At 47.6% G+C, this 25,495-nt stretch overlaps 1 protein-coding gene and 1 long non-coding RNA gene across 7 annotated transcripts in view; one reads left to right on the forward strand and one right to left on the reverse strand.

The window, feature by feature from the left end:
* FAM219A (family with sequence similarity 219 member A) overlaps nucleotides 1-25,165 on the forward strand; it is a 53,023-nt gene extending 27,858 nt beyond the window's left edge. For 2 of the 6 annotated variants that reach the window (XM_025852916.2, XM_025852918.2), the window contains exons 2-6: nucleotides 17,437-17,536; nucleotides 20,516-20,618; nucleotides 20,846-20,926; nucleotides 21,571-21,625; nucleotides 22,196-25,165. In XM_025852916.2, the coding sequence (XP_025708701.1) occupies nucleotides 17,437-17,536; nucleotides 20,516-20,618; nucleotides 20,846-20,926; nucleotides 21,571-21,625; nucleotides 22,196-22,354 (498 nt within the window). In that variant the 3' untranslated portion in view covers nucleotides 22,355-25,165. The remainder of the gene's footprint in view (nucleotides 1-17,436; nucleotides 17,537-20,515; nucleotides 20,619-20,845; nucleotides 20,927-21,570; nucleotides 21,626-22,195) is intronic. The other 4 variants (XM_025852919.2, XM_073881445.1, XM_025852917.2 and 1 more) reach the window with 3 other exon arrangements.
* LOC141370678 (uncharacterized) lies at nucleotides 667-25,448 on the reverse strand. Its single transcript, XR_012374935.1, has 4 exons — nucleotides 25,293-25,448; nucleotides 16,827-16,984; nucleotides 15,930-16,036; nucleotides 667-760 (listed from the first exon to the last, which is right to left on the reverse strand). It is a non-coding gene; the product is annotated as an uncharacterized lncRNA (long non-coding RNA).
* Between the last annotated feature and the right edge of the window lie 47 nt (nucleotides 25,449-25,495).

Here is a 25,495-nt window from a genome sequence, read left to right on the forward strand (position 1 = left end):
ATTCTCTGTGCTAGGCACTGCGAGGACACCGTAGAAATAGGCATGGTCCCTGCCTTCGTGAACATTTATTAAATAAACTATACAAGTATTTGCTGAAGTAAAATTTGATAAGTATGTGAAAGAAATGGAAGGGGGTGGTGCTGTGAGAGTATATTATAGAGGGATCTAACCTATCTTGGTATTCGTGGGAAGTTTTTTTTATAAGAAATGATGTGTCAGCTGAGGCCTGAAGGACAAGTAAGATGTAGCTGGAAGGGGAGCATGAGGCAGGAAGGCTCTTCATGCTCCATCAGGAACAGAGACCAGTGATGCAAAGGATGGTAATCTGGGGGAAGAGTGGCATGGGATGAGGTTGGGGAAATGGAAGGGAAGGCAAGTGACTGTTGCTTTGCCACCATTCTTAGCCCAGTCTGAATAGCCCCTTTCCAAAAAAGGGCTGGTTGAGACCCACCCAAACTGCTGTGGCACACCCCCCAGGGGAGGCTGGTGCCTCTTCCATCTCCCCAGCACAGGGGACTCTCACAGGGATGCTCAGGAGAGGGGCTCCTAGCCCCAGCTTGGGGTTCAGAGTGGAGTGGTCACCTGGCAGCAGAGCTCAGAGAAGGGAGAAGGAGGGGGCAAGAAGGACTAGACACTTAACTTTCCCTCCAGATACTCTCTGTATGCTTTTTCATTGCTTTGAACTGTTTATTAATATATTACAGAAGCCATTTCCACATTTCGATGGTTCCTCTGGGAACTCCACACTATCATCCTCCTCCTGTGGTAGATAAAAAATGTCAGCTTTCAAGATTTTATACTTGGATTTCAGAAACTAAATTGCATTACTATGTCCGGTGAGACGGCGCCATTCCCTGTTCCTATCTGCATGCTCCAGGCACCATGAGGCTGATAACATCAGCGTGTCAGAGCAGTTCCATCCAGACAATTTGCAGCTGGCTGGGGCTGGGGAAGAGGGGGTGGGTGGCTAAATTCAGAATCTGGGGGCAGCCCAGGTTGACTGGATTTTGGGGTTCTTTCCATAGACCATTAGTTCTCCTATCTGTAGAGAGAGAACTTGTCTTGGTCCCACCTAGATGTAACAAGGAGTTGAAAAGTACTCTCCTAAACACTGATAGGATAAATCACTGAAGAGCCAATGCTCAGGTTTTCCTTGGAGTGAAAGATAGAAGAGAATAGGAGGAAGAGTGGAAATCATAATATGAACAGGACAGGCCCCTACTGCCTGTGAGATTCGGTGTCCATGTAGAATCCAAAACACTTCTGGAAATGGTTATTCTGTGCTTCCCTGAAGCCCAGATGTGAGGCCTTGTAACTAACCTTCTGCCTGCCATAAGGTTGTGAAGCAAATGAAGAGAAAGCATTGTTCCCCTGCCAGGAAACACAGGAACTTTGGGGGTTTCTTTTCTAGTTGTAACCACCATTTAACTCTACAGAACAAACATTCCTTTCACAGCAAAAATTTTCAACTTATTGGGTTATTTCAAATGCATCAAATAGCATAAAACATTCATTCAACTCTGGCAGCATTCACAGACCCATTTTTGTATATAGCAAAACAGGCTCTTCATCCCCAAAACATGATGTTTTCAAAATGTAGTAGCCCCCGAGGTCAAGGTCAGTCCAACCTCACTGAGGTTGCCAGTGCTAGTGCAAGCCTGGTTTTCCTGCTCGATGCCCACTCACCCATAGGCTCTGGTGTTTGGATGCAGGAGACAGACCTAGAATCTACCCTTAACTCTAATTGCACATATCTTAACTTCTCTTACAGTGGAGGCATTCAGTTTACTGACTCCATTACTATATCTAAGGGATGAATTAATAATTAAGTCAAATTATTCTTTTTTTAAAGATTTTATTTTTAAATAATCTCTGCACCCAGTGTGCGGCTCAAACTTACAAGAGTTGCATGCTCTACTGACTGAGCCAGTCAGGCACCCCAAATTCTTTTTTTTTTAAGTAAACTTTATGCCAGGGCGCCCGGATGGCTCAGTCAGTTAAGCGTCTGCCTTCGGCTCAGGTCATGGTCCTGGAGTCCTTGGATAGAGCCCCATGTGGGGCTCCCTGCTCAGCGGGGAACCTGTTTCTCCCTCTCCCTCTGCGGCTCTCCCCTGCTTGTGCTTTCTTGCCCTCTGTCAAATAAATGGATAAATATATTTTTTTAAATAAATTTTATGCCCAATGTGGGGCTCGAACTCATGACGCCAAGATCAAGAGTTGCATGCTCTACTGACTGAGCCAACCAGGTGCACCTAGGTCAAATGATTCTTTAGTTTTATTTGTTTATTTTTATAGAAAAGTATTATTGAAGGTTTTAAAAGTGAGAAGTTATGATCACTACATAACCATGATCACTTATAGTTTCCAACACTGAGCCTCTCCTGGGTGTCCATGGTTGGTGTAGCAGGTGTTTCAGTTTCTTGAAAAAGCTCAATGCAGGGGTGCCTGGGTGACTCAGTCGGTTAAGCGTCTGCCTTCAGCTCAGGTCATAATCCCAGAGTCCTGGGATCGAGCCCCGCATCGGGCTCCCTACTCAGTGGGGAGTCTGCTTGTCCTTCTCCCTCTGCCCTGCTCATGCTCTCTCTCAGTCTCTCAAATAAATAAATAAATAAATATCAAGTCAAATCAAATCTCTAAAAAAAAAAAAAAAGTAAAAGCTCAATGCAGGCTGCTTCCCACTGTCCTGAATTCCCAGGCTGCTCCTGTTCAGTCTGTGCAGGCTTCCTGCCTAAAGGACTAGAAGCCCAGTGTTTTTGTGCTTTTTGCCCTGGCCTGGGGAAAATGGCCCAAGGCTAAGTCATGGGACTGTGGTACAGCCAGAACTTGGGGCAACTTCAACCCCCCCCGCGACAACCCAGCTTGCTGCTACTTTGAGATTGGCCAGGCCCTGGTCAGCCTCCCTTGCCTTCACTTGCCCACACTTCCTAAGAAATAGCAGACCTGCCATGCTCTCTGGACCAGGGCTAGACTTCTCTAATGGGGCTTATTTCTGGGGAGTCTCAAGCTTCCCAAGGATCAGACACATAACATTGAGAGTTTCTGCTGAAATGTCAGCAAACCACAGAGTAAACAGTGTGTCTTGAATTCTCTTTCCTGACATCTTCAAATATCTGGCCCTTCTCCACTGGCTCCTACCTCCTAGCCTCAACCATCCTCCACTCCAGTCTCTCTTGTCATATAAGAGCCCCTTTGGAACTCTGGTTCTGTTTCCCCCTGTTTTACATTAACCTTCTCAAAACCTTGTCCTTCCCAGACATCCATGATACCAGCCTCTCCTTGGCCCCCTGATGTCAGTTCTCTTCTGTCTATCCCTTCAATATTGGTGTTCCCCAAGTTCTTTCCTCTGATCCTTCATATGTTTAGGTGCGTGTGTGCGCGCACATGCGCACACACACACACACACACACACACACAGGAAACCTAGGAGTCATCTGTGCCTAGGTCTTTCTCCTCAAACCCAGATCCAGTCAGCCACTAAGCCCTGGCAGTATGACCTTGATATGTTTTTCTTCTCCAATTCCATTATGTTCCATTAAAGTCCAAAATCCTGTATGTGATTTACAAAGCCCTTCATGATTTTAAGCTTTCCTCCTGTTCTAGTCTCATCACCTGCCACTTCATCCCACTGCCTAACATTCCAGCCAAATTGAGCTACTCCTTTTGCCTGCTATGTAGTCATGTGTCTCTTCCTCCCTACTCCTTTGTTTTCTTGTCTTTGCTTTTCTTTCCCTACTCCTTTCTTCATCTGGTTCATTTCTATCTCCTACTCATTCTTCATGCCTCAGCTTTCTTTGAAGAAGTTTTCTCTAATTCCCCAGGGTGGAATAGGTGCCTCTCTTCTGTGTACAGACAACACTCTATACAAACCTCCGTTGTAGCACTTGGCATATTATTAAAAATTATCTGTTTATTCATTTGCCTTATATACTGGCTCTTCATCGGTAGAGATCATATTATTTTTGTATCTGCTAGTGCCTAGACTATAAGTGCCCCTAAAATTTAGGACCAGAACTGAATTGGTGACTGAGACTCTTTCTTTTTTTTTTTTAATTAAAGATTTTATTTACTTATTTGTCAGAGAGAGAGAGGGCGCACAAGCAGCGGGAGCAGCAGGCAGAGGGAGAAGCAGGACTCAATCCTGGGCCCTGGGATCATGACCTGAGCTGAAGACAGGCGCTTAACAGACTGAGCCACCCAGACATCCTATGTCTGAGACTCTTTCCTCTCCTTTTTTTAATACTGTCATCTTCTTTTCTCTCCTGGGCTCAGCATTCTCAGTCCCCAGTGCTTTTTCTTGCTTGCTGCTCCCTGCTAGTCTGTCTCTCTCTATCCTGAGGTATTGACTGCTTCATTGACTCCAATATTTCCTTCCTGTGGAGCACTTGTTGAGCAGGAGATTGCTAATCAGAAAGCATCCATGCCATTTTCTAAAGAGGGGCTTCAAGTGTGTACAGAGCACTGGAGACGGGATGAGACTAGTACCAGCCTTCCAAGTGCCTGCTTTATAAGACAACAGTCTCACATCTGTGTAAGTTCTGATGTGTTGTTAATCTCATGACTTTATCTGATGTCTCTAAGAAGAGGTTGGGTATAAGAAATGACAAGTTAGATTCAAATTCTAGTGCTAATCACCTTCAAGGTGTGATTTTGAATGTATTACTTTAAATAACCTGGTTCTTCAATTTTAAAATGGGAATGATATTTACCTTACTCAGTCTTTTAGTAGGATTAAATGAGATAATATACATAAAACACCAAGCACCATAGCTGTACATATAGCAGGTAACAGGTGTTCGAGCAATATGAACTAAATGATCTGCTGAATTCCAGAAGAATCACACCTGGTCTGCATTGTTATGAACAACTCCCTGCCTTGGCTCAGCCAGAGCTCTTAGCGGTACTGCCTTCGCAACATGAGCTTTGGGTCCTCTCTCCTCCCTCCTCCCCCACCTAACCATTGTCCTCTCTTGGCACTAAGAATATAAAACCAGGTTAAGGTGGGGGCAGAGGCCTCTGCCTCTCAAACAGAGATTGTCTGGGGATGGTGTGGGTGTAGAGGGGGTGGCCTACAGCCTTGAGGCCTAGAGCTTATTCAAAGTGTGGTCCCTGTATTCAGAGCATTGGTATCACTTTGGAGCTTGTATGAAATACAGACACTTAGGCACCATTCAGATCTACTAAATTGGAATCTGCATTTAAACAATATTCCCAAGTGATTAAGAAGCACTATCCTGGGGCGCCTGGGTGGCTCAGTCAGTTAAGCGGCTGCCTTCGGCTCAGGTTATGATCCCAGGGTCCTGGGATCGAGCCCTGCATCGGGCTCCCTGCTCGGCGGGGAGCCTGCTTCTCCCTCTCCCTCTGCCTGCCTCTCTGCCTACTTGTTCTCTCTCTGTATCTCTCTGCCAAATAAATAAATAAAATCTTTAAAAAAAAAAAAAAAAGAAGCACTATCCTACAGGCACACAGATAAGCTCAGCAGGTGTGGAGGGATATAGGCTGTGCATATATGTCAGAACTGTCTAGAAGAGACAAAGCCTGCACAGGTGGGGAGGAGCTATGAGGGAGTATAGTCAGAGCAAAGGAGGTGTTCCTCAGAGGTGTGGGCTACAGAACTGTAGGGGGGCTCTTTGGGTAGGTATTGATTATGTGTTGTTTCAGTGCCCCTTCCTTTGGATGCCCCAGGAGTGAAATTATACCTTTGAGTTACCTGGTCATTATCACTGCACCAGCCAGAGAGTGACAGGTGAGTAGAGAGAGGCTCTCTACCACCATGAGCCTGGGGAGACCCTCCAGCAGGGACACCAGGACCATCTAGTTTAGCAGAAGAGTACTGTTTCCCTAAAGAGATGCATAACCAGCAGGCAGCTGGCTTCACTGCTGAAAACTTGCCTTGAGTTTGTGCTAGGCTAGACTCTTCCCTCACCCTACTCTTCAAACACCAACTGGCATCTCTCTCTCTCTCTCTCTCTCTCTCTCTCACACACACACACACACACACACACACACACAAAGCTGATTTAACAGAAACTCAGGGCTTTATCAGCCTTTGTAAGTTAACTCTCTCCTTCCCCTCTCTGACCTCCTTCACTGCTAGGCTGGGCTCTGAGCCTCCAGGAGCCTTTAACATTAACACCTCTGCTGCACAAAGCATGCCTGGTAAGAGTAATGGCAGGCCCTAGGCTTGGTTGGAAGCAGCAAGAATTTGTTTTTACCAGAGCCACCATATCTCCCTCTTAAGCACTCTTAGGACTCTGAATCTCTTTTTCTTTCCCAATAGAAATATTTCCCAGCCATCCACCTAGAGCCTCTTGACCTTTTTCTGTGGGAGAGTTGTTTCTGTATCTCAGTGGTAAGGAAAAGGCCCTGTTGTGCTTGCCCCCACCCCCAGAAATGGAGTGGGCTGAATGCCCAATAGCATTAGCAGTAACTGAAAGTAGTTAGAGTCCTAGCCCTAAGTCTCAACTGTCATTGCTCTTTTGCCTGCCACCCAATAGGTGAGCCTCTGGTTTCACCAGGTTTCTGCCCAGGCCCAACCCTCTGTGTTAGGGAGGATAACAAATCTTCACCACTGTCAATCTCTCCTCTGTGCTTCTACCACCCTTCATTCATTCCTGTCTCTCATGCTCCTCTCGCTGCCTTAAATGGGCTGCTATGTGTTCCTGTCTTCTTTTTACCATTAGACAAAAGTCTTCTTGGCAAGAAGCTGGTCTTGGTATTTTTCCCTCCCCAAAGTACATTGTTCCCCATCTGTCCCATGTTGGTATTCAATGACTATCGAGGTTTTTTAACAAGTGGTGAGCTCACTGATGTTTAATTATTGGGATGACAAAAAGGCAAGAATATGAGACTGCTCTGTCCAGAGAGCTAAGCTTTAGAGCTGCAAGTTGTCTTTGTGAGCAAAATGTGGTGCTTGCCAGGTATGATGAAGGTTAGAGAGTTAGAACAGGCTGAAAGATGAGGAAGAGGTAAGAGATTCCACAGAAGGGAGAAGCTGTTTGATACCAGCTCTCTGAGTCCATTGTCCATTGCAGACAGTAGCTCTTTACTCTTCCAAAGCCAGAGGAAAAGAATTGGAAATGGCAATTGTGTGAGGGCATCCCATAGACTGCCAGATTATTACTTTGTTTTCTTGGGAAAACCAAGGAGTCCAAAAGATTCATGAACTAGTGCAGGACAGGCTCAGTCCCTTGAGTAACTGAAGCTTACCAAAAACCCTCCAGTGACATTTGGGGCCAAGATCCAGATGAGGATCCACAGGTCAGTCTGGCCTAGACCAAATGTTAATGTCTGTTGACATTTTTCCTGCTTCAGCTTCCTACCATGTGCAGGGCTGAAGGACAGTCTCAAGGTCTCTCCAACCAAATGCCCTTATTGATTCCTGGACAGCATCTTTCCTCAATGTTCTGTGCTTCCGTTCTTACCTTGGGGAAATAGAATTCACATTTTGGAAGGAAATTGAAAGATCCTCTGGACATGCTTCGTAAAGCTTTGTTAGCCCTGAATATCTGGTTCCCTTCTTGCCCTCCTCTGGGCCCTGCCTAAGCAGAAGGACCCCAGAAACTCAACCCAGAATCCCTTGACCCCTCCAGCTCCCTTGATTTTAGAATCATTTCCCCTCTTCTTTCATAGGCCTCATCTCCAAAGTCTGTGTTGGCTGAAACTGAAGTAAAAAAGAAAGAAGGAGAAAGAGAGAGAAGGGACTGCCTTCTATCCACTGCCCACCCTCACGCATTTTCACCTTCTGCCTCAGGCCCTACCAGTCCATTTTCCTCCATTTTTTTCATGACGTAAAATTAGCCATTTTAACCATTGTTAATCTATTTTTAAAGAACTTGACACCTTCACCCCTTTCTCCATTAAGTGAGATAGTCTTTCCCTAAACAGGTGGAAATGGGGACCAGGGGAAGTGTGGCAGGATAGGGAGCTCAGAAACTCTCTAGGTCACAAGACTATATAGGCCAAGACCTGTATCTCTAGCTAGTCCAAAATAAGGCAGGAGACTCTTGAACATCTGTTTCAGGGTATAAGCTTAAGGATAGAGATGAAGGCCACAGGGGCCAGGCCAGGCCTCCCAGAGGAACCAAGGTTTCTCAGTTTCTGGCTCTGGTTCCTACCTCTTGGGTTATGAGGTTTGTCCCCTAGGCCTCTATGTCCCCTAGGCTTCCCTCAAGACACAGCTGCTACAGTGGGTGTCCCTGACTTGAGGTATTTGTCCTGTCTCCCAAAGAAAGGCTTTTTAGTCATAGGGTTTCCAGGTGAGTAGGAATGGGAATGAATAGCAGAACATCAATCTAGGACAAGCAGTCCTAACCATGAAGGAGGCAGAGCAGAATTCTAAATCTTTTTAAAAACTCGCCGACCCCTTGTCTCCCCATTTGAAAAAATGAATCTAGTTCTTTGCCATCCCAGTACTAGCTTCATATCTTTCACCATTCTTTTTCCCCCCCTCAGTAGTTTCTGAGTAGCTGTTTTTGAAAGCTAAATAATGGGTAAGGGAGTAGGAGCTGCCACTCTCGCTGGGATAACTCCAGAACCATTTTGGCCAATTCTCCTACCCCAAGGGATACTCATTCTGTGAAGTTTGCCTCCTGGCTCTGCAATTAGTCACGGTTCCTATAGCTGATGTGCTGGCACAGGCCAAGGACCAGCTGAAGCATGGTGGCCAGCCACCAGGCAGTACTGTCCCCATTTAGAGTTTTTCCCCAACTTCAGTGTAGCAAAGTCTTCTCTCCTTTTGTTCTTAATCAGTGGCCTCAAGTCAGGCATATTTTTTCTGGCATGTGATGCCCAGAGGGAATTCTATTCTTTGAAAGAAGATTCCCCAGAGGCTACCAGGTAAGTAAGGACTGAGGCACAGTTCTCTTGCAAGATGATGGATAGATATGATGACCTGAAATTCCCTGGCACACAGTGAGAAATAAAATATTAAAAACCAGCTATAGCCCTCAGTCATGACTGGAGGAATTATAAATTGGGACAATCCTTTGGGAAAGCAGTTTGGCATATGTATCAAGAATCTTAAAAGCACTCCTGCTTTTTGACCTTCTACTTTAGTTGAGAAAGTATCCGGGGCGCCTGGGTGGCTCAGTCGGTTAAGCGACTGCCTTCAGCTCAGGTCATGATCCTGGAGTCCCGGGATCGAGTCCCACATCGGGCTCCCTACTCAGCGGAGAGTCTGCTTCTCCCTCTGACCCTCCCCCCTCTCATGTGCTCTCTCTCTCTCTCACTCTCACTCTCAAATAAATAAATAAAATCTTTAAAAAAAAAAAAAAAAGAAACTATCCTAGGGGCACCTGGGTGGCTCAGTCTGTTGGGTGGCTGACTCTTACAATGTGGGACTGAGCCCCACATTGGGCTCCGCACTCAGTGTGGAGTCTGCTTGAGATTCCCTCTCTCTCTCTCTCTCTCTCTCCCCCTTTGCCCCTCCCCCCACTCGCACTCACTCACTCTCTCTCTCTCTAAAATGAATAAATAAAATCTTTTTTAAATTATTCTAAATGCAAATATATATGGATTTCAGCATAGCAGTATTTATAATAGTGAAAAATTGTAAGCAACCTGAATGTCCAAAATAAGTGAATGGTTAAAAAGTTAGTGTACAAAAAAAAAGTTATTGTACATCCCCTCTATGGATATTATGCAGCCATTAAACTGATGATTTCAAAAACCATGTAAAAATATGGAGAGTTGATTATATTCTAATACTAATTTTTAAAAATCCAGAATATAAGGGGTGCCTGGGTGGCTCAGTCGGTTGAGCATCCAACTTTTGATTTTGGCTCAGGTCATGATCTCAGGGTCATGAGCCTGCTTAAGATTCTCTCTCTTACGATGGACTCTGAAAAACAAACTGAGGGTTCTAGAGGGGAGGGGGGTGGGGGGATGGATTAGCCTGGTGATGGGTATTAAAGAGGGCATGTTCTGCGTGCAGCACTGGGTGTTATGCACAAACAATGAATCATGGAACACTACATCCAAAATTAATGGTGTAATGTATGGTGATTAACATAACAATAAAAACCCTACAAAAAAGGGGGTTTTCTTTTTTTGTAGGTTTTTTATTGTTACGTTAATAACATAACAATGTTATGTTACACATAACATAAAAAAGATTCTCTCTCTTCCTCTCCCTCTGCCCCTCCGCTTGTATTCTTTCTCTCTCTCTCTCAAAAAATAAAAATGCAGAATGTAAGATGGTTTGTTTTTTTTATTTTTATTTATTTATTTGAGAGAGTGAGTGAGAGAGAGAGAGCAGGAGCAGGGGGAGGAGCAGAGGGAGAGAGAGAAGCAGACTTCCTGCTGAGCAGGGAGCCCCACACAGGGCTCGATCTCAGGACCCTGAGATCATGACCCAAGCCAAAGGCAAATGCCTAACCAACTGAGCCATCCAGGCACCCCGGTTTGTTTTTCTTTAAATGTTGTTCTATGCATGTGTATTAGTTGGCACTCTGGTTATAGTGACAAATTTCAATTCAAGCTAGTTTAAGTTAAAAAGGAAACTAGACTATAAGGACACTAGGATTTCTCATAGTATTCAAGGACAGGTGTGCCCTTCAAGCCTTAGAAGGGTAGAGCAAGTTCTAGAATCAGAGCCTAGGAAGGACTTTATCTCTTGTGTCTGCTTCTTTCTGAACATCAGCTTTATTCTTGTCTCCCTGCCCAGTGGCTTTCCCTGCTACCTAATCTATAGTCTTGAGCTTTACATCTCCTCTTAGTCCTACTTTCTATTCTGGGGGAGACTCTGATTGGCTCCATCTGATCCAAAAGAGAGTGGGACCACACTGAACCAACAATGGTACCTGGAGCCCACCCCTTGACCATGAAGAGAAACACCAACTCCTAGAGAGGGAAACCCCAGAGTATTGTTACTGTGGTATACACACAAGACTTAAATACACTAGAACATTAACAGAGGTTTTTTCAAGGTAGTGAAACTAAAGATGAATTTTAAAAATTTTTAGCATGTATTACTTTATAATAGAAAAATCTAAGGGTGCCTGGGTGGCTCAGTCGGTTAGGCATCTGCCTTTGGCTCAGGTCATGATCTCAGGGTCCTGGGATCGAGTCCCACATGGGGCTCCCTGCTTAGTGGGGAGCCTGCTTCTCCCTTTCCCCCTCCGCCCCCCCCCCCCGCTCATGCTCTCTCTCAAGCACTCTCGCTCTCCTGTCTCTCCCTTAAATAAATAAATAAATTCTTCAAAAAAAAATCTATTAAACTTGTTGTGGCTATGGTTGTTATTAGGCCTGGGGTCAGCAGAAGTCTCCATTTTGGTTCTCCCAGTGACAGCCACTACAAAGATACTAAATCCTGGTGGTGCTTGTTTTTGGTAGTGAATTCCCTAAGCTGTTTAAGGAGACAGAAAATTCTGTTAATCACAGGACCAATTTGAGTTCTCACACTCTAGCTATAGCATAAAAATCCTTTCTATTTCTTTGTAGTTAACTTTACTTTGCCCCAAAATGCCTCTGCAGAAGTGTGGTGTGTATGAAGAAAGAGTGCTTTCCTTCTTTGCATGCAACAACCAGTAGCTACTCCAGAGCTGGAAAGAGAGTGGACACTCAGTGTGTTGACTTTATTTGAGTTGAACCTTCTTTTGAGGAAAAACCTAGATTAAGGAGATTTAGACTAATAAGAGAGGCCTCTCTGAGCTAAGCAGGATCTTCTGCCCCCCCGTGCAGATTTAGGCTTCACAGATTTTTTTTTCAGTTCTTCTTCCCCTCTTTGTAAAAGCCACTAGTGGCATTTAGAAAGATGGTCTCTCTTATGTTTCCTTGATCTTCCCCAAAGACCTTACACTTGTGAGAGGTATTTGTCCTTCCTCATAAGTGGGCCCATAAAGGTCTTACTATGTCCCCAAAAGATAGAAGTCCCAGCCAATTGCCTGGCACTGCAGGCAGCTCCTGGAGAAATCCTGGAGAAGGGAAGCTAGAGAGTAAAAGTGGGAGCTGCCCAAAACGCAGACCCAGGAAGTAGGACTCAGGACTTCAGGTCATACCACAAAGAGCTGTTATTGGTCAAATGATTCTCATATTGAGGTGTGGAGTCAGAAACAGATGGGAGTGCCTTATAGGCTGAATAAACAGCCATCTACAGGGAAGTAGAGAGGTCTAACCAATGCCTACATTGCTACTGAATATTCTTGGATGGCAGGTTAGTTTTCTGCCCAGCTGTGGACATTGGACATAAAGGCATTGAGTTGTATTTTCTGATCTGTCTCTAAAATATGATATCTAAACATGTTTATTTCTACCCACAGGCAAGAGATGTTTTGGGGAGTGGCATAATCTTGAAAACAGGAGACCCCAGGTAGTTTCTGAGCTGATCTCTGGACAGATTGTGACAGGAATGAGAGTTGGTCTTTGATGCCTTATCTTGCTGTACCCATGTGTCAGAGAGTGGCCTGAGCCCTAGGTCTTCCCTGCTTTCCTGTTTCCACATCAGTGTTATCTTTCTTCCTGGCCCTGTTCCTGCTCTAAGTTTACCCTGCTTCCTGCTTCCACCAAGGGAACTGAACAGGGTACAGACAGGACTGTTCCAGAGGTAGCCTTTCACAACTCAGAACTGCCTCTGCTAACTCTCTCATAAACCTAGAGGAAAATTCACATGCGTTCGGTGTAGAAAGGTTAGATAATGTTGGTACAAGCACTTTGCCTCTTCATACTTCATTCTGAATCCATTTAAATTTCCATTTTTCTGAGAATTAGTGCTTGGAGGTGAGGACAGAGGTTACCTTTCTTGTGGGAAAGCTAAAACTGAATCATGTCTCTACTCTGAATCATTCATGCTCAGTCCACAAAGCAAGGGCAAAATTGTTCAGCACCACGGAGAGCGTCTTTCATCCTGGTGACAAGATCAAGGGCACCTAGGTAAAAGATAAGGATTTGTAGCTACAAGCCCATCCAGTCTGATCTCCTTACTCTTCTGGCCAGTCACCAAGTACCCTTTTTCTCTTCAAGCTCTTAGTATTCAACTTCTTCCTTTACCGAATTAGGCTTTTAGGAATGAACTCTTAACTTTCCACCTACCTTTCTGCCTCCATGTTCTCTGCATCTCCCACTCATCTTCACCTCCCTTCCATTTCAGTTGGGAGCCTTCCTTCTCTGGCCCAAGGCTCTGTTTCCATATCCTCTTGAGTCCTCCAGGACCATGCCCTATCAAACATCTCCTTTTCTACCTAGCTTCTTTCCCCTCAGTCCAGAACACTGGTCAAGTATTTCGTAGGTCCAAAGAAATTCTTCAACTCCAAAATTCCCTCTGGTTATAATTTATTCTCATTCCTTCTCTTCTCAGTCTGGCTCCTTGAAAGAATATCTGTGTTCACTGTTTCTACTTTCTCTTTTCCTATTCCCTCCTAAATCTTATGTAATCGGGATTCTGTTCCTACTCTTCAACTAAAACTGTGTTTTCTGAGGCCACTTATGACTTCCTTATTTCTAAATACTGTATTTATCTTCTGGGATTCATCTGGTTTTTTGACACTATTGATAATTACTGGGAACTCCTTAAGGATGGGACTACTTTCTGTTTATTTTTATGAGCCCCAGGCTTGCCACTGATAAATAAATGAAGGAAATATAGGTGTCAGAGTAAGGAGAGGGAGGAGGCAGAATATCCCCTGGTCAGGCCCCTCCTCACCCTGTGGAGGGAATACCTTTTCCACAGATACTTCCCTACATAATCCAGGCCCCAACCTGTGAGATGCCAGGGCTGCAGCTGTGGGCCAGTCACTCCTAGGGCATACTGTCCATGATTGTGTGTGCCTTAAGGAACCTCTACTAATACCTCTATAACTAGCACAGATATATTGCTTAATATGTACTATAAAGTGCTCACATCTATTAACTTATTTTAGCCTCCGAAGAACCTTTCACATAGGTATTAATATTAGTCCCATTTTACAGATAAGGAAACTGAAGCCCAGATTACACAGCTAGTAAATGGAGGAGCCAAGATTTTTTTTTTAAATGGGTTGATGAGTTGAATTTGTTGAAGCTGATGATAAGTACCCAGGATCTCACTACATTCTTTTCTTTTGTGTAAGTTTAATAATTTCCATAATAACACATTTTTAAAGGATCAGATTGGATTAAATCAATGGATTTTTAAAAGATTTTATTTTTAAGTAATCTCTACACGCAACGTGGGGCTCAAACTCACAACCCTAAGATCAAGAATCACTTGCTCTACCAACTGACCCAGCTAGGCACCTCAAATCAATGGATTTTAATTTTGTTGTTGTTGTTGCAACAGAACCCTTTCTCCAACCAAAATTTTGTAGAAAGGTTGGTGTGTAAGTGAAATAAAAGAGGATCTCCAGGGGCGCCTGGGTGGCTCAGTCGTTAAGCGTCTGCCTTCGGCTCAGGTCATGATCCCAGGGTCCTGGGATCAAGCCCCGCATCGGGCTCCCTGCTCGGCGGGAAGCCTGCTTCTCCCTCTCCCACTCCCCCTGCTTGTATTCCCTCTCTCGCTGTCTCTCTCTCTCTCTCTCTCTGTCAAAATAAATAAAATCTTAAAAAAGAGAGAGAGAGGATCTCCATTCTCACTACTATTGCTTCCCTCTTGCACTCAGCCCCGCCCAAGGCACGGGGTTCAGGGAACACAGTTTAATGAAAATCACTGGACCAGACTAACTCTAAGAATTCTTCTGGCACTTTTACCTTCCTCTAATTATATTGGCTTTGCACTGGCCATTAGCCTATATATCCTGTCCCAGAAACAGTGAGACTGGGCTATTAATCATTTCTGCAGTCTGTGGAGAATTTGTTTGAAGGGTTGCAGAAACACGGGTTGCTGTTAGAGATGCATTTCAATGTCTGTCTCCACTGAGTGTTTAATAATCTTGCTAATTCCCACTCTAGTTCCCGGATCTAGCTAACTCCTGTCAGATGTCTTTGGGGGGCATTTTAAATTCTCCCTGATTTCTTGGAGTCAGACATTTCCTTCTGCCTGGATTTTCTCTGATACTTAACATTCATGAATATTTCACATTTAACCTGATTACATTTCCATGTGATGGTCATGGTGCATTGGCTGTGTTTCTCAGGGAAGACATACAGGAAGCTCACAGTAAAGACTTGAATTTTCAGGCACAGTGCCCGAGATCTTTGTCCTTGCCACTAAGATGGCCTTCTATCATGGATAGTGACAGGGGAGATGCTGAATGGTGGGCTTTGCATGGGACTTCTCAAGCCTACGGCTCTGAACCCTGGCTTATGACCCATAGGAACTGGCAGTTTCTCTCAGGGATCAAAAGCCACCAAGACCTGCCCAGTGGCGTTGAGGACCAAATGTGGGTCCCTGTGACCAGAATTGCTCAACAGCTTCCCAGCTCCCACTCAGACCCTATTCTTCCTGCAGTTTCCCTCCACTGTTACCATTTCTACCCAGTACCTCCAGACTGAGAAGCAACTCTGATGAATTCATCTGTGCCGAAGAGGGAAGGGTTAGCCCCAAATGCCTGAGGGGCTCATGTGTTTAAAGTCACCCCCAGGGAAAGGACAGTGAGGCTTACATGGATGGATGGAGTGGAGGGTTCCAGAGAAGATGCATGATTGGGAAGACCATAGATTTAGAAGTCACCAGTGTAAAAATGTTACTCTAAACTGTAGGAGACATCAGGGCTCCCTAAGGAGAGAGGCGGGCTGAGGGCCAGAAACTGCTGAAGAGACAAAGGGCTGTGGGGAGAGTAAAAAATGATGGTTAAAGAGGTAACATGAGCCAAGGATCACAGTGTCCTCGAAGCCAGAAGAGAAAACCATATCCAAATGGATATGGTATGTGTGACATATGAGAAATGCTACAGAAAAAGTAATGTGATGAAGGAAATTGGAGAGGTGCCAGTGCTTCCCTGGTGGGATTCCACAGGCATCTTTATGGGCTTTACCCTTTGAGAAGTCATCCCTCAAGCTGCTTTGGGAGTAGGTCCTACCTGTGGCCTAAGGGGAAAGCCAGACCCCAGCTGTCAGGTCTTCATGCACCCTGCAGGTAACACCTCAAGGCTGTTTTGGCCACAGAGAGGCATGTACGGGCCCAGGTCTGCATGGGACAAATGATATCCATTAGGAGTCTTTCAGGAGGAGCTGAGACAAAGAGGCAGAAAATAAAGGATTGGAGAGGACTACAGCATGGGAAGCTGCCTGAGATGCACTGGGGCACTGCAGCACCCCACTTGTTCTGAGCCCTGCCCCCTACAATCCCAGCTAAGGGGTGCAGTTCAGAGCAGAGGACAGAGGCCCAGGTTCTGCCCTCAGGATCACAAACCACTGTGGCAACAGATCCCACCCAGGGTCTTGTACTCTGGATGGCCTGAAAGAACACGGGCAAGGCTAGGATTTCCCTCCATTCTAGACTTTTTCCTTTCCCCATAATGACAAGCATGTTTTCATCCCCACTGCCTCATTCTAAAGAGAACAGAAGCCACCATAATAGTTATATGTCCTTCCCTTGCTGGGTCACTCAGATCCCTGAGTCTGACACTGTGGGGCTAATCCCGGAGCGTTCTACCTGTCTGTCTGCTGTCTGTACCCCCAGAGGCAAAACAGACAGAGCCTTGGGTCGACTCTGCAGTCTCAGACCTTGGGCTTACCATTCTTTAATCCTAGGTGGATGTCTAGAGTGGCAGTACCCATATCAGTGGTTGGTCATCAGTTTCTCAGGGAGAATGTGCATGACTCCAGCCCCTTCCAACTGACTACAGTAGGGTGGGCCAGGGCCCTGGACCTTGTACCAGAGGTTTGGGGTGTTTTGGAAGAAACAGTGAGGCCTGATTACTGAGTAGCACAGGACTAACTGGTCACCAACTGATTTGCCATTATTCATTTCTCACCTACCACACCCAGCCAACCTTTCAGGAGACACTCTTTAGGATTCATCTGTGGAATGAAGACGTTCTCATGAGAACTCTTGTCCATTGGCTATAGTCTTGAAGTCTGGCCTGGCTTGGCCAGTTAGTTCTCTGGATCCAGTGAAGGGACCCATCCAATGCTAGGGGAAACAGAAGGAGAAGGCCTGTCTTAGGGAGCAGGTACTCTGACTTTAATCCAGATTTAAACTCACAGGAACCTAGAAAGACCTTTCCAAACAAGTATACAGGAAGGCCCCTGAGGAACAGGGCAACTAGTATGGGAGGTTGGACAAGGAGATCCTGTGGGTTTAAGGAATCACAGTAGACTTTCTGGGGGAAGCCTGGCTCACACAGGCCTTTGAAGACAGACACCCAAGTGGGTGTAAGTGGGGCTGAGATCCGCGGCTCTTTTACGCAGTTCAGGGTCTTCCTTCCAGCGTGTATGGGTCTGCCCTTCCCTTCTTGAATTGCCTGTCTACTGCCAGGGGTGAATGAGCCCAGATGATGGGTGGGAAGACCAACTTCAGGACTGAGAGCAGCCCCATATATTCACTACCTAACAACTTTCTGTCTCTCCACTTTCTCCCCACAGGACCCAGCCGCCGCCTCCATCTCAGACGGGGACTGTGACGCCCGGGAGGGTGAGTCAGTAGCCATGAATTACAAACCATCCCCGCTCCAAGTGAAGCTGGGTGAGTGTGTCCGGGGGGTGAGGGAGATGTGGGGAGTGGACAAGTTGCTCTGGGCTGGGTCTGCAATGAGATGGCACAAATAAACCAACTGAGACTAGATGATTTGAAGACTCAAGCCACCAAGTCATCGGTGCTGCCAGACACCTTATCTCCTGCAAGGCAAAGAGGGAAGTTACAGTTCTCTGCAGGACCCAAAGCTCTAGGAAGCCTCTCTGAGGCCAAGAAGACTCCAGGTGTTCTAGGGGATAGCTTCAGGGATAAAACCATGCAACCCCAGAGAGAGGGTTAGAAGTCCCATCAAACACTGGGCCAGGCTGGGAGGAAACTGCCTTAGAGGTGGGGTGTCAGTTAATTATGTTTGAGGGGTAGAAAGGAGTGAGGATCCCAAAACCTAGAAGCTGAGATCCTCTCCCTATTCCTCCCTCATCCATCTAGAGACCTCAGGGCCTGGTTGGCTCCTGTTTTAGGGAGCTTCCCCTAAAAGTAAGCCCAAATATCTCCCCACCCCCTTTCCAGGGTCACCTTTCCTTTGGGGGTTTATTTCATGTCCATTCTGAAGGCAGTCAGAAGCAGCTTGCTTCCTTGAAGCCACTTGGCTCCCAACCACTGCCCATAGCTCCCGCAGCTGCTCTTCTCACTTCACCCTAAGCCAGACACTGCCCTTCTCCCTTCAGGGGCCAAAATTTCACTCACCAAAGGCCGCTGCATATACCAGACTTACTAAATTTTGGTTTCATGAAGAAGAATTACAGCACAGTGCATCCAGGAAACAGTTTTACAATTAAATACAACTCATGACTATCCTTCAAAACTCCTCTGCCATCCCTGCTACCGTCTTGGCCATTTTCTCCTCAGACTCCGGCTGCCCAGTAAATACTGGACCCCTCCTCCTAGGAACCTTTTTCCATCTGTTGTAAAACCCTTTCGTTGTAGCTGCTGGAGCTCCTTTTCACAGAGTCCTATTCTTTTATTCAGTTTGTTTGTTTGTTTGTCTGTTTGTTTTCTTGTGGTGTGTGTGTGAGGGGGTGTTTTTGTTTTGTTTTGTTTTTATCTTGCTTCTCTCATTCCAGACCACATCCTGGGATCTCCTCAGGCTGTTTTTCTAAACAAGAGAGCAGTTCTCTCAGTGGATTTGTTCATCTTCCCAAGACACCGGACTCCAACTGCAGCCAGTTTTATTTTTTACTGTTTAACAATACAAGTATTTTAACAAGTATAACTCTTCTTTCTACTCCCTCCTCCACCACATTCTCCTCCCCAGAGATAATCATTCTAAGCTTTTTTAGTTTTTCTTGTTTTATTTTATAACATAAGTGTTAGCATACTATACACATTTTCTGAAACTTTGTTTTTGTTTTTGTTTTCCATTTAATGCCTTGGAGCCCCTGGCAATGTCAGTATATGAAGAATGACTTCACACTTTTAAATGGTTGCATAGTAGTCCATAGTTTGGTTTTGCCAGTTTATTGTCTGCATTTTTTTCACTATTTCAAGCAATTTCAACATGCTTTTTTTTTTTAAAGATTTTATTTATTTATTTCAGAGAGAGAGAGAATGAGAGATAGAAAGCACGAGAGGGAAGAGGGTCAGAGGGAGAAGCAGACTCCCTGCTGAGCAGAGAGCCCGATGTGGGACTCGATCCCGGGACTCCAGGATCATGACCTGAGCCGAAGGCAGTCGCTTAACCAACTGAGCCACCCAGGCACCCTCAACATGCTTTTAAAATAACACTTATTTTCCTCCCCATTATATTACCACCAAAGCTCCTCATGAAAACTCAGAACCTTGTTCCCCTTGCACTAAGGAAACTCACCACCGGGAACTTTCAGGCAAATTGCACCCCCTAGAGTCCTGGAGTGGTCATGGCAGCTGCTGCCAGCTGGAAAGAAGCTGGAAAAAACTGGAGTCAGAGGAGCAGTGGCAAAGACAGAGGGTCAGAGACTGAGAGACGAGAAACTAAGAGACATGGAGGTCAGGGGAAATTTCAGAGTCACAGTAGCTGGAAAGTCCCATTCCATCCTGCCTCTCTAGGGCTAGTGTTTTTTTTTTATGAGAGCTTTCCCCTAGCATCTTTTTCTACCCAACATTCCCTTTTCCACATGGGGGCTTAAGATGAGTAGGAAAGGGTAGGCAGGCCCCCTCCAAGGCCCAGGCAGCTACTGGCTACTGGTAACAGTGTCACATACCAGACAGTGGGTCACCTGGTGGCCAGCCCCATAGATCTGGTAGACTCTAGAGCCTTGGAGAACTCAAAGGCTGGCACAAGTATAGCCAGAGGAGCTCCCCAGCCTCTTGCCCTTCACCCGACTAGCCCCATTCTTCCCCTCCCACTCCACAACTTCAGTGGCTCCTTTGGCTTCTGCAAAAATCCTGAGTTCCTTTGTCTGGCATTCAAGGCCTTCAAGCTCTGTTTGTAACCAGAGGGAGCCCCCAACCCCTTAACACAGGATCTAAGACATAAAGGTGAATGGCAAATAAATAAATGACTGAACAAATGTATCCTATTTTTCCAAACTGACCTCCCTCCAACCTCACCCCTCCATCCCATCTGGATCCATACTTATTTTGCTCACTTGTAAATGCATTTTTGTATATGCTATCCCTCCTTCCTAGAATGCCCTCCTCTCCTCCAGCTCAAGGTATCACCTGCAAGAAGCCCTGACTTCTCCATTCTTCTGCTTCATCACTCCCTCTCCAGCCTTTCTCTGGCATCAAGCATACACTAACTGCCCCACATGGGAGTACAGCTTCTGGAAGACAGGGGTCAGCCTCTTCCTGTTGCCTTTTACTATCTGCCTCAGGCTGTGCAGGGCCGAGTACTGTCTCCAACAAGCAACAGGGCCTGGAGCTGGGATCCCTGCCTCGGCTCCTAGAGAAGGAAGGGGTTTCACAATGGAGGCCCAGCCCAGTCAGTTCTGAGCAGTAAGGTAGGATGGCCCTGGGAGCAGGACACAGCTTCCTTCCCATGTTCTCCTGCAGAGAAGCAGCGGGAGCTGGCCCGGAAGGGCTCCCTGAAGAATGGCAGCATGGGTAGCCCCGTCAACCAGCAACCCAAGAAGAACAATGTCATGGCCCGGACAAGGTAGAGGCCCCCTTACCCCACCTGGACCCTGCCAGTCAACATCTATTTCTGCTGGTCCTATGCCTCTCCTTCTTCCCTCCCCTCCTCAGGCCCAGCTCCTTTCTGAGAGGAGAGAGTCTCAACAGGATCCAAGGGGCAGGGGGAAGTGGTGGGTCAGGGCCCAGTCCAGTTCCTCACCAGGCTATGCGCTCCAGTTGCCAATCCAATCCCCTAAATTTTCTACCCAGGCTGGTCGTCCCCAATAAAGGCTACTCCTCGCTTGACCAGAGCCCAGATGAGAAGCCACTGGTAGCCCTTGACACGGACAGGTGTGTACAGGGATGCTGGGGCAGCCGGGCAAGCCATAGGAACCCGTATGAACATACAAGTGGCCTGTAGAGGCTACACCTGCTGTATTGTCAGAATTGGGATGTGGGGTGTTCCTCAGGCAGCCAGGAGCCCTCCAAGGATGAATCCCCTGGGGAATGGAATTTTTTTATCTGGCAGTAGGAAAGAGCAGGGAGAGGAAAGGGGGACTGGCACAGTCTGATGCTGTCCAGAGACAACTGATGCGATTGCTGCCCCTTGAACGGGCCCTGATGCAATGTCCACCGTCCTGCTCCTTCTAAGGGAGGAGCCCGACTGCTGAGAACGCACGTGGCTACACTTGAACTTTGGGAAAACCCAACAAGTCAGGGGGATTTGTGCCTAGAAAAAAGGTGAGAGGAATGGGGGTGAAGGATGTAACAGCTCTATTTAGAAGGAGGTTCCAGGCGGCAATTCATTTAGAAGGGCGGGGCTAGGGAAGCTGGGCGTTTGCACAGCAAGCACAATCTTTTATTTAAATCTGCTGTTTACTTGGAAGTGTGGGGGAGGGGGAAGGTTTGGACTGATGGGGTAGGGGGTGGGGTACAGGGAGTTTTCTATTTAATATCAGGGAATCATTTCTCTGTCTTTTTTGTTCCACCACCAGCGATGATGACTTTGACATGTCCAGATATTCCTCCTCTGGCTACTCCTCTGCTGAGGTGAGGCCCCACTCCTTAGGACCCTAGACGCATCTGAGCAGGACCACCTCCATCCGGGAAAAGGGGTGGGGCCAACACCAAATCACACCCTGAAGGAGCAATGGGCAAAGCTAGGTGGAGCCCCATGGGGATGGGGCATAATGGGGTGGGGCCTGGGATGGGACAGTGTCGGATCGAACCTGGAGGCCCTTCGACACTGGCCTCAAGTGCAGGGAGCCCGGTTTTAGGGGCAAGCCTTGAGCCTGTGGTTAGAACAGGGCTCCTGAACAGAATGGAGTGTGAAATCCAGGTGATACTTTATTGGACTAGGCCTGAAATAGGGGCCAGCCAAATAGAGGCAGAAGTTGCCCTTAGAATGGGATGCCCTTCATAGAGAGGTGGGACCTCAAGGATGTATCTGTAAGGAAGTGAGGCCAGAACTGAAGCTGGGGCCTAAGAAGGGGCAAAGCTTGGCATTTCGGTAACCTGCGATGGGACTAAGGGGGGTGCAGATGGCCTGGGGATGCGACCCGGCTGTGGGTGGCGCTTCCGGATAGCCCCAAGCCTGACCTCCTTCCCCTTTGTCTACAGCAGATCAACCAAGACTTGAACATCCAGCTGCTGAAGGATGGCTACCGGTTAGACGAGATCCCTGATGACGAGGACCTGGACCTCATCCCCCCCAAGTCCGTGAACCCCACCTGCATGTGCTGCCAGGCCACGTCCTCCACCGCCTGCCATATTCAGTAGCGGGAGGGGCCATTGCGGCCGCCCGGGGCAGGGCCCCCCGTGGGCCAGGTTGGACAGGGCAGGGGCCAACCCGTCCCCAGCTTGTCCGCCTGCCCCCGGCCCCTGTGCCCCCTACAGCCGCCAACCTCGTAACAGTCATTGCTTCCTCCTATGGTAGGACGTGTACCTCTGTGTGTTCATGGAGCCGGAGAAACCAAAACCGGGTCTTTCTCCACCCCGGGGGCTGAGGAGCGGTGGGGGCTGTTTGTTCAGTTACTTGGGGGACCTTGCCCAGCACCCTGCCCCCCTCCCCAAAGCTGCAGTCCAGTGGGGGAGAGGAAGGACTAGACAGCAGGGAGGCCAACACTGATGAGTGGGGGTAGGGATCACAAAGCCAGGGGCTTGGCCCCACCCCAGCGAAGCCATGAACCCCCCAGCCCCAGCCAGATAAGGAAAGGGGCTGGGAGGGAGAAAGGCCCAGGGCAGTGGGAGCGGGACCCAGCACCTCAGAGCCCCCTCCACACGCCCCCCCGCCGGCCCATGTAACTATTTGTTTCACCCTCCTCTCCAGATGGGAAGCCTGACAAAGCTATCCGGTGGGATACTGCCCCCCCGCCCCCATAGAATCACTGCCTTCTTCTTCCTCTTTGCCCCATTCACCCCCTTCCTTGCTCTCTGGGCTGTGGAGAAGGGTAAGGTAGGCCTTAGAGACAGGCCAGTTTGGGGTGATATGATCTGTCCTCACCCACCCCCAGCCAATGCATCTATTTCTCTGCCAGCTCTGCCCACCCCCACGCTTCTTCACTGGTCTCCATCCCAGGCTGGAAGCAGGAGGTAGGGCTGGCCTCGAATGCCCCCTTCCCATCTCCCTCCAGCGCAAGATCCCAGACACCGCTTCCCAGCAAGAATCTTCAAGGAGGCAAGCTTAGGAGAAAAGAGTGGTTGTATGTGTATGGTAGGGAGAACTTGGCAGAATGTGTGTGTGTGTGTGTGTGTGTGTGTGTGTGTGTCTGTCTGTCTGTCTGTCTGTCTGTCTGTCAGGGTATGTGTCTATGTCTCTGTGTTGGGCCTGTCTCTCCAGATGTCTGGTTCTGTCATGGATGTGAGTGTCCGTGGCGGGAAAATGACTGTGTGGTCTGTTACGATGTGAGAGGCTGCTCAGCACTGAACTCAGAGCCCTGGCCCGGAGTCAGAAGCTCGGGGCGTGGCCCTCGTGCTAGCACTCTCTCTGTGATCTCAACAAGCACTTGTGTTGTTTCTCTGGGCTTTCGTTTCCTCAACTGTAAAATGAGTGGTGTCTGAAATTACTTCTAAGGTCTTTTCAAACCTGAAGGAATTTCTTCATAGAAATTTCTGTGGAAGTGTGTAGGCAGGTCTCTGTGTGTCTCTGAATACACCTATGGGACTTCCTGAGTTGTGTGTCTGTGTGGAAAGGAAAGGGGAAGTTCCTAAGGGGCCTGTGTGTACTTGGGATCTATTTGGGAATACATGTGTATTCTGTGAACATGGATGTGTGGGGGTATATGTGGTGTGTGTAGCTCTCTGCGGCATCTGTGAGTCAGAGTTTGTGTACTGCTGCTTCTGCTGCTGGTGCTGGTGTGGAGGGAGAGGGCAGAAAAGCTGAGGATGAAAACCGAGAGGGAGGAGGTGACTAAGCCCCACACCCCTGGACTAGGCAATAGAGACCTGCCCCCATATGAAAAAATATGAAAGCACAGAGAGCCTAAGACTGCTCAGGTCTTACGCCTCACAAACCTCATATCCCAGGACCAGGGTGTACACTCCCCATTCCTCCATGCTGACACCCTACACATGCTGGTGTATCCACTCAGATATATCACTCATGTGCTGCAAGTGTGCAGAGGACACCCCCACGGCCCACTCCCTGTCTGCCATTCCTGGGAGATGGGAGCTGAAAGGAGGGGAGGGGAGTGAGAAGAGAGAATAAGGCTGTTGGCTTAGGAAGGGTAGCCCCTCTCCATGCACCACACCCCCAGGCTGCCAACCCCAGAGTGTTGAGGTGCAGCTTTCTACCCTCAATTCCTCCACCCTCCACTACCTCATCTAGTGCAGGGACCCTGGGTAGGTGATGAGAAAGCACCAAAGGAAGGCAAGGACAAAGAAAGTACCTGCAGGGCCTACAAGGTCCATACTGGCCCCCATCTGAACCTCTCTCTGCCACCCTGGTCAGCATCCCCATCCCGTCAGCTGGGCCCTACAGCCAAGCTTCCTACCACTACTATCATTACCCTGGGCTCCCTGACTCACCCATCTAGAACATGGGTACCTCCTCTTTTCCGGGCAGGGCCCCCATGAGGGCTCATTTAGACTACTGCCTTTGCTGCTGACTTGCTCTATGACTGGCCCACTGCTCGACCTCTCTGGCCCTGAGGAACCAGGGAAAAGCTCGCTGCCCACAGGATACACTAGTTCCCTGGCAGGCAAGGGCTTCCAACTGAGGCAGTGTACAAGTGGTGGTGAGAAGTAGGAAGCTGGTAGCCAGCACCTTCTGGGTCTAGGAGAGTGTGTGGGTCCCTCCTTCCCTGTCTGGGATGTTGGAGGGGAGGAATTGAGGCCTTAGCTTGCCCCCTGCCCCCCTCCCCATTATCCTTCCCCCTTGTAGATACTGCCTTAACACTCCCTCTACCCTCAGCTCTGGCTGCCAACCAGCCAGGTTTCTCCGTGCTCACTAATTTATTTCCAGGAAGGTGTGTGGAAGACATGAGCCGTGTATAATATTTTTTTTTAACATTTCCATCGCAGTATTGACCATCATCCTTGGTTGTGTATCGTGTAACACAAATAATGATATTAAAAGCATCAAACAAGCCAGCCTCAGCTCCCTACCTGGGTCACGGGCAAGAGGCAGGTGGGCTGGGAAGGGGAGAGAACTGATTCTCTGGATACACATTTCACTCTGCTTCCACTCATGGGTTCCCAGGCCAGGCCTGCCACTGACCTGCTGCATGACCCTGGACAAGTCACTTGATGTCTCAGAACCTCCATTTCTCTTCATCAAAGTGAGAAGTTTGGCGTAGATGAACTCCAGGGACCCTCTGAACTCTTGGAAATTGGACTGTTTTGAGAGGCTCGAGGCAGGAAGAGGCTGAGGGTAGGAAGGGAATTGGATCTCCTCACCTCCCCAGGGATGGGGCTGAGCCA

The sequence above is a fragment of the Callorhinus ursinus genome, unplaced genomic scaffold, assembly GCF_003265705.2.
Source record: "Callorhinus ursinus isolate GAN/ISIS: 27379988/994484 unplaced genomic scaffold, GSC_fseal_2.0 scaffold42, whole genome shotgun sequence".
Classification (NCBI taxonomy): domain Eukaryota; kingdom Metazoa; phylum Chordata; class Mammalia; order Carnivora; family Otariidae; genus Callorhinus; species Callorhinus ursinus.